At 38.6% G+C, this 9,230-nt stretch overlaps 1 protein-coding gene across 1 annotated transcript in view; it reads right to left on the bottom strand.

Moving 5' to 3' along the window:
* Window positions 1–5,718, bottom strand: part of caskin2a (CASK interacting protein 2a) — a gene marked incomplete at its 5' end in the record, with an annotated part of 17,758 nt that extends 12,040 nt beyond the window's left edge. Inside the window, 8 exons of the mRNA XM_087793986.1 lie at window positions 126–220; window positions 441–549; window positions 631–739; window positions 1,996–2,129; window positions 2,577–2,672; window positions 3,443–3,588; window positions 3,725–3,822; window positions 5,570–5,718. Coding sequence (XP_087650112.1) covers window positions 126–220; window positions 441–549; window positions 631–739; window positions 1,996–2,129; window positions 2,577–2,672; window positions 3,443–3,588; window positions 3,725–3,822; window positions 5,570–5,718 — 936 coding nt within the window. The remainder of the gene's footprint in view (window positions 1–125; window positions 221–440; window positions 550–630; window positions 740–1,995; window positions 2,130–2,576; window positions 2,673–3,442; window positions 3,589–3,724; window positions 3,823–5,569) is intronic.
* Window positions 5,719–9,230: the final 3,512 nt, after the last annotated feature.

The raw sequence follows: 9,230 nt of genomic DNA on the forward strand, positions 1-9,230 counted from the left end.
AGTATATGTAGAAATAACGGAATCTGTTTTATCAATACAGAAAACCAACACAGTAGTCTTGGTCTTTAACGAAGGTTCTTGGTTGAAAATATTGTCTCAGTCTCACTTTAAAACATCTTTCATACCATCACAAGGTCTCCAGTGCGGAGGTTCAGGGCCGTGGGGTCGTGAACGTTCAGGTAATCCTTTATGGCTTTGACTCGAAGGGCCCCTGAAGCCTCTGGAATGAAACAGAAAACACAGAAACGTTAATGGTGGAGGTGATCAAGACAAACAATGCTATAAAGCAGCTATTCTCCCTAAAGGAGTTTTTCACCAACATTTTGATCACAACATACCTTCTTTGATTCATCAAATAGATGATACTATACGTGTTTCTGTGTCACACACCTAGCAACTGTGTCGTAACATAAACATTGAGGACTTAAGAAGAGACAAACCTCTTAGTAGTTCCTTGATTTCTCTGCCGGCAGATGAGGAGGTGAACTGGTTGACGATTTCAAGAGCGGTCTGGTTGTACGCGTTACGAATGTTGACACTTATGCCGGCCTGGAGGATGCAAACACACGCAAAATGAATCCCGGACATTGAATACTTTGAAGATGTTAAACTCAGAATCAATCCTCTTACATCAAGCAGCAGCTGCACTACCTCCGTCTTCCCATAGAGGGCGGCCTCGTGTAGGGACGTACCGACTTTAGTGGCTCTGTTGATGTCGATCCCAGATCGCAGCAGCAACCTGATGAATCAAACGCACGTGGTCGCTTTTGGCTCTACTTGACTTACCAAGAGTGGAGTGTAGACACTTGGAATCACTCAGATCCTATCTTTGATGTGGAGCTCATAGAATCAAGTCATCATTTATTTGAATTTTGTTAACTTAAAACGCACATATGTGTTTCTGTGTCAGCATCTGTGGGACACTTCAAGTTCACTTCAGCCAGTGAACTGCATCAGTTTTTCATAAGTTACAATGTCAACAGTTCATTACACAACATTTCTTACTTATTGTAAACTACGTTTTTTTGTTTTTTTTATCCAACTTAAAACAAGTGAAAAGTGAAACGGCACAATAACCCGTCCTGGCTCTTTTATTGGTTCTTTCTGGCCTTAATTTAGAATCTTCTTCCTTAATTAGAAATGTAAAAATTGTTAATCATATGAGTGCCATTATTACACAACACATTTTTCACTTAATAACTTGTTTTTATTACCATAGTTATATTTTTCTTTTCTTTTGTTTGTCCTTATAAAACCAATATGAAAATGTAAGTCTGATGTTGCTTATCGTGACCAAAATATATTTTTTTATTTTAAGAATTTAAAATAAAAGGGAACTGGGAAAACAAGAACCTTCACTAACACACTGACTCTCACTCTGGGACCAAACCTGAAGTTATAATTAGAAATGTAAACTCAAACAAAGACACATGTGCTCCTTTCATAGCTCCCATAACATTCTGGTGGGAGCTCACGCATGAATATGGATGTGATGGTCGAGGGAGAAAACAAACATCCCTCTGATCCCTCTGCCTGCTTATCTCTTCCCTTCCTCATTATGTGAACATCCACGACATCAGAGCAGGTCAGACACAGACAGCAGCTGAAGATGTGTGAACAGCAGACTCACCTGTGTGGCTCAAACCTCACAGTGAGAAAGTTTAATTTCTTTCCATCTTTACCATTGTCTTTCTTAAACCATACATCTTCAACTTCCCTCTCTGCTCTATCTTTCCTTCCATTTCATCATCTCTTCATGTTCATCTCTTTATCTTTCTTTATAAAATCTAATGCCACCTATTCTCACTCACTCCCACCATCTCCGAAACACTCCATTTTTTCCTTCCTCACCCTTTGCTCATTCATACCAATTTTTTCTCACCATGTTTCATTGTAGACGTTCGACAAATGCGTACAACACACTCTAGCTGTGTTTTATGTATATACAAGTCTACCAAACTGACAACAGCATGAACCACAGTTGCCGTTACTCACTTGATCACATCTTTGTGTCCATTCCTGGCAGCCAGGTGCAAACATGTGGACACAGGAGAGTCCATACTATCCTGACCTTTGTCTCCTTCCAACAGAGCTGAAACTTTGTTGCTGTTGAGAAGCAACTGTGCCACCTGGACAGAATATGTAACACGAAAAAGAGAAGTTAAAAAAATAAATGACAGTTATAAATTACATCAGTCTATCGATGCCTGAGTTTGTGGGTTACATTCCGTTTTTTTCATATATATATGCAACCGGATGTTAGTAGTTGTGTAAATGAGCCCAGAGATGAAGTTCCATCTAAAATTAAAGATTACACAAGACTAATGGATCTGTTTGCATCTTCTCAAATACCGTCCACAAAAAGGCCAGTTTCAACATAAAGCATGAAGAAAAATGTAAAAAAAAATGTGTCATTTGTTTGTTTTGATCTGCTTTGTTCCATCGACATGTTACATAATCACACAATTGACTGCAATGATCTGTTGTTGTCCCCCAACAGATCAATAGTCAGCCTTGCTGCAAATTTAAAACAACCATTTATCAGCTTATTGCAGAGATGACCCTCAGACACGTACCTTTAACCGGCCAAACTCACAGGCGAGGTCTAGAGGAGTCTTCTTAGCCATGTTCACCATACACGGATTTGACTGATGCTGGAGCAACATCTCAGACTGAAAAAATGAATGTCATTTCAACAGAAGACAGGGAAAATTCTATGGTTCTAATGAATCTTGAAAATGTTTAATGAAATATGCTTTATAATTCCAGGATTAATCGTAATTAAACGGCCATTATTTTACCTACTTATCCTAAGTGCATTGTAAATCATTTGGTTGAGAATGTAATTGTGGGTAAACTAACAAGATCGTTCAATCAAACTTCAACATAAACAGTCGACACACAGCATCGACACAAAGCTAGCTACAGGTCAAATTCATCATTTGCCTGGACACAGGATCCACTCAACTTAATGGAGTTCTATCTCCATTTTTCACAGTGGAGATTTGTCGAGGGGCGCCTAATATCTTTCTTACTCACATACATGCACCAAAACATTTTTTCTATTCAAATATCAAACAACAACATCACTTAGATTTGTGGCGTCTTCGTGTCACGCCTAGAGGTCCGGCTTTTAAAAAATAGGTATCCATGTGTGTGTCAGAGCAAAAGAGTCAGGAAATAGATGTTACATGATAGGTGTTAAAGAGTGTCGCAGACATTCCTTCATGATAAAAGACATGTCACGGGATAAGGAATGAGTGTGTTCTCTACTCTCAAACTCATGTGACTATTCACTGTTGGATTCAGGGTGTTGCTGCTGGACAATGCACGGCGACACACAAAGGGAGTATGTTTCACTGAAGACGAAGGCAACAGGTAATGGCCTGGAACTTTGCCTTAAGCGACAGATGCATACGTGTGTGTGTGTGTGTGTCCTTACCACTTCGTAGTGTCCATACTGAGCAGAGAGGTGTAACGGTATCTGTCCATCGAGGGAGGGAGAATTGACAGAAGCCCCGCCTCTGAGCAGCAGCAAGACGGAGGCAGATTTACCTTGCCAGGCTGCATAATGTAGTGGCCGCATACCTATGACAGAGAGGGTCCATCAATAAAAGTCTACAAAACACACATTTTGGGACATGAAACAGGGGGGATGGGAAGAATGAGCTGCACCCGGGACCTGGCCAGTCTTAAATACTGTAGTGATAATGCATCATCCTACCATTGATGTCCTTTATATCCACTGTTGCCTGGGCGTCCAACACCAGGGACAGCAACTCTGTGGTTCCTGTCAGAGCGGCGTGATGCAATGCCGAGAAACTGTGGAAGAATTAGAAAAGTCCCTCTTAATGGAAGGCCTATCCTTTTCACTCAAATCTCTGCACTCTTGGCTGTCAGAACTTTAGTTGGTTTCAAACAGCTCTTCCAACAGCACAGACGTTGTCACACAGCGATTGTCCTTGTATTGAATTAATAACAAAGCCTTTTGTCTGCAGCTAAAAAGGAGGATGTGTGAATAATTCACGATATTTATTTGAACACAATTTAGGGTAAAAAATAAAAGAAATATGTAAGCTGTCTTTGTTAACATAAATAAATAAATGAATTCATAAATGTATAAAATTTAAATGAAAATACAGGGTGTCCTGGAGTGGGTTATCAGAGATTAGGGATGTCAGTGCAACTGGTGTGTAAAAGCCTTGTAACTGCTCAGGTAAATATACCAAACAATTACTCTAAAAAGAACAGAAGATAACATCTATACGTGCAATAATACTTTAAGTATGATACAACTTCAGATGAATTATAACATGGAAAGCGCAATTAAATTCAAGAAAAAATTTGATGAGAGTAATCAATGTCTGTATAAGTCATATGAACTTATCTTAATGCTGGAATATATGCACAGTACATTTCTTACGTCGGTCTTGAACATACAGGAGACGTACATTACATTACATGTTATTAACAGCTCATATTTGAAGTTCTGAAACATCGCTGAGATATAACGTACCAGATTCTCAATGATATTTTCAAACACTTGACAAAATAACTAAAAAACTGAATACATTTGACATTCGATTTGTGATGTTGATTATTGGACGAAGGACAATAGATTATATTTTTGTTTCAAATAACCATCTAGAAACAGGGGGTGATCTACAGAATGCTAGCTAAAGACAAAAGACACTCTTCTCCGTCTTCTGTGTGTTAGGCGAATGGATTCCGCAAAGCTATAATACTGTGTATCAAATGCTAAAAAAAACGTCTTATTCAACGTCAATATTTAAAAAACAGGTTCGGTAATATTATTAATGAAGGTCTGCTCTCCCTCTGTCTCTTCGGTGCTTTTCTAGTCCATCCACTGTTTTATTCCGAAGCCCATTTTATTTCAATAAATTATTCTTTAGTAAGTGCTAGGGACTTGAAATATATAGTATGAATGGATGAGTGAGTGAGACTTGTTTTGTGTTCTACTTCCAGTTTCTCTGGTGATGTGTTTCCAGTCTTCCGGTTTTCAATACAATTTCAATGCGTTTGTTTTATTACATTTCTTCCATTGTTGACCTGGTTCATAAGAAATACCACCACATATCTTTGTTCTGGTGGATGAATGTGATTTAATGTCATCCTGGTATAATGCTTTAGCAAGACATTTCTAGGCCTGCTTTAATAGTTTTCTTGGAATATCACCTGGGAGAGTTGGGTTCAGCAGAGGTCAGTTGTGTAAATAACAAACTCATCTTCACATCCGTGTTTTTGATTAAGAGCAAGACTATTCTTTTCTGGTACATAATATATCATAATCTTTGCTTTTATACCGTTTTAATTTTTTACATGGACTATAATTTTCTTATGGCTTTTAGAACATCATGCTTTAAATATCTTGTTTCTCGTAAAAACAAAGCTTGTTTGTGAAGGCATGATGCATTTTTTGGAACAGATCAATGGATGTCTCATAGGATTTCCCAGGCAAAGTCTCCTGGTGTGAACTTGTGTCTCATGAGTCAGTTGCAGGTTCTAACACGAAACGCAGGTGTGCACATCTCACACTCCTTCCTCTTACCCATCAGAGTCTTGGAAGTTTATGTTCAGCCTCTTAGTCGAGCCCAGCAACTCTGGAAAAAGAGAAGAAGACACAGGATTGAGGAAAGGATAGACACTGATCTTCTCTTCACGACTCCAGAAATCCCTGGGTTCCTTTAGGGCCAGGTATTACTCCTCATCAACACCTCTACCATATAGAAGCTTTGACAGCGAGGAGCGCCGTCTTCACCTCCTACAGCCTCTTCACTTCCCACCCTGTCAGCACATCTGACAACCTCACGGCAGCCAAATTATCCTGTCATACCTTTCCACTACATCTGTATTTTCAACTCATTGTACAGTTCTTTAAATTCGACAGAACCCTGTGATGCTGTGGAAAAACAAAGGTTGACAAGTTTCCACAGATGCTCTTAGTCATAGCGTTGACACTACAAGACCATTGTGTAACCGAAGGATGCCTTCATGTTTGCATCACTATAGCTGCAAACATGGTGACGGCTTAAACAGCCAAGTGACAAGAACATGACGCTGAAACTGGTAGAGACAAAAGGGCTTCCAAAAAATAAAAAATCTTTGCTATCGAAACAAGCTAAGATGCTGAACATTTTAAAAATGGATCAGTCTTACCCAGAGTGCAATGTCGCTAATAATTCAATAATCTGCTGTTGTCTGGCAAATCGCGTGGACCAAAATAAAGAAATGGCCTTTGTGCCAATGTCTAATGAAAAAGAGAAGGGCCATAACTACTGTGAAAACAAACTGGGTTCAATAATTTAGACCAGCCAACGCTCACAAGATATTGCCCATGTCTGACACCCAGAAACTTACCATCAAATGAATAAACCTCAAACTATAAACCACATCCTGAATCATTTACCGACTGTGAATAACAAATAAACATCACAGTCTCAATGGGAGTTAACGAAGAGTAACAGAGTTCTTGGTATAAGAAAAATAAAAACACACTTGTGAGAAATAGAACAAGAAGAATATTAAAATTCATTGCTAAAAACTCCTGCAGTGAATCGGTCTGAGCCAAGCTTATAGCAGCCACTGGTGAGAAGATCAGACAGATTAGCTAAACCACTTTATTTGGAGATTGCTTTTGATTCTACAGTGGTGTGAAAACGTGTCATGTTTTAGTCTCAGTCGATCTGGTTCCAGTTTGAACAAAAGCTTCACACACTTAAAAGTAAAAATGTAAAGTATTATTTCGAAGCAAATGTTATGTTGAATGACTAACTTCAACAACATTAGAAGCACAGATTTGAGAAGATTAAAGCTAATATTGGCTTCTTTTTTTTTTATTAACAAATACGGCAGAAAACAGCTTGGAGTAAAACTTTTTTTTTTAATTTTAAGATTTGTAGTATGTGAGATGTCATTTTATTTTTCTTCTAGAATTGATCTCATAAATTGGAATAAAAAAAAGATTGCTCTGGAACTGCTTTCGAAATGAAGGCATCGGTATCAGTACCGTATACCAATTTTGGGATCGATACCGAACCATAGAATGTTGGTCTGTTAGACAATTGTTTTGAAATGTAGGCTCCTCGGAGTCATGGAACAAAATGTCAACTGGACGTGCTAACAACTATTTAGACAAGTCATCCCTGAGGATACATTGAACGTTTAAGTTCAAGTAGCAACGAGAGTTTTAACCATTAGCAGCTATACTACAGTACAAATCAAATGTATTTCCCAAGAAGAAATTATCTTTTTGTCTTGATTCATACAATTTTCTCATACATTTTTACTTTTATTTTACATTTATTTCTCATTTATTTACTCAAATTCTGGACGAAGACAGCTATCAATAACAAAAATAGTCAACCGAACATACAATTGTGCCATTTCCTCACAGACACCATGTGTTAAATTAAACCCTAACTTTAACTAAGAGAGAAGAGTTTCTCCTTTTATACACCGACAGTTGTTCCACTTTGACTGCCAAAGACCCAGATTTAGCTTCAGATGTCTTGCAGGCTTGAAGCTCCAGAACCCGGGATAGCAGTGTTGAGGGCTCTGTTGTAATCTCGGGTTGTGATTTATACAGATAAATAAAAGCAGTCAGTTCCCCTCACTTTGGTCAAGTAAATTAATACTGTAAATATAAAGATCCCATAGAGTTGTGTACTCGTTGAGAACGACGCTCACACAAGTTTAACAATTGAAGGCTGGGAAACACTTCCAGGCACACGACTTCAAAGCACGTCTTCTGACATGTGGACACAAAGGATACTAGGAGGTCATGCCCAACAATGCTACCTAATAGCTAGCTGTTTTGAGCAACAACTTGAAAAGCCACCTAAGTAAAAAAAAAAGATGTTGCAATTTTTAATTATTGATATTTTCCACTGCATTTCCACTCACCAATTCCTTGAAAAATTTGTAAAACTGTAAATTATCTTACATTTCATGAGTAACAGTAATAACAAACATACTAGGGGGAAAAGCAGTTATCAATATTTGTGCATGGAAAGGCAAAGAAGGATTTAGATTCAAGATTTTTTAATAACTGCGATGCAATTGATCTGGCGGTGCTAAGAAAACAAACTGGCAAGAACACTATATCAACAGGAATGGTTAGGAGGGTGTTGGAAATGTTTCTACAGATTTTGCAAAGACTCAGATCAAGATTGCTCCAGTTCCTGTGCAGTGAGGAGCGGAGGAGGGGCTGCAGCAGCTCTGAATACATGATATCCCAGAAACTGTCATTTGGAGGCATAATAATGAAAGAGTTTGTGCTGAATCTAATTGGGGTTCCACTGGAGCGTCGCTGAAATATTAAATGCCGTCCTTCTTTTTAGTTAAATAATTAATCATACATAGTTATTTTCAGCTGAGGAAAGTTTTCACAACTTACTCTCGTTATTTTAATTCCACACTATGATGGAAAGCCTATAAATGTGTCTGGAGTGGATCTTTATAATTGATATTTACATCTAATAAATCCTCCAGAGAGTTGGTGCTTGAGGAAAGTCATAAAAACAGAGGCCTAAGGGCACAGAAAGCTACATTCCAACTGAGAATGAGCGAGGGGCTGGGCGTGGGGGGCTTGCCAAGACAGAGTCTAAACTGTCCTGATGGTATGAGATGAACAAGGCCTTTCAGGAAATGTAGTTCCAACATGACTTGGAATTCCGAACACGCCCACCACAAGGGTTCTACTACTGCCTCCGCACCCTTTCCCCCCTTCAAAGTTCTTTCTTTCAGACGGACACAATAACATGTTGACTCAGTGAGTGACTCCCTTCGACTCCTCCTGTTGGGACAGACACGTTTGTATTGGGTTTCACTGTTGGTCGCAGCTTGATTTCACAGAAAAGCGACAAGAGAAATTTTACCCCAATGCTTAATATGAGTTCGGAAATCCTATTGTTTTCTTCCCTAGGTAATTCTTATTGTATTTCCTCCCCTTAGACTGGATCGTTGACTTCACATCATCATCACATATTAAAGATACTTAATGGTAATGATATATTTTGTAATTGGAAGGAGGTTGTCGGGTGTATTCCCAATATAAAAAATAAATCATGAGCAAGAACCAAAGGGGGTTCCAGAGGGGACACAAATAATACAGTACAAAAACAACAACAACAACAACAAAAAATTACTTGGGATTGTGCGATTTCTTGTCATTTAAGGAAGTCGTCCTGAACCCGATACTTATCCGCAAT

Source organism: Callionymus lyra, chromosome 6 (assembly GCF_982586985.1).
Source record: "Callionymus lyra chromosome 6, fCalLyr1.hap1.1, whole genome shotgun sequence".
NCBI lineage: Eukaryota > Metazoa > Chordata > Actinopteri > Syngnathiformes > Callionymidae > Callionymus > Callionymus lyra.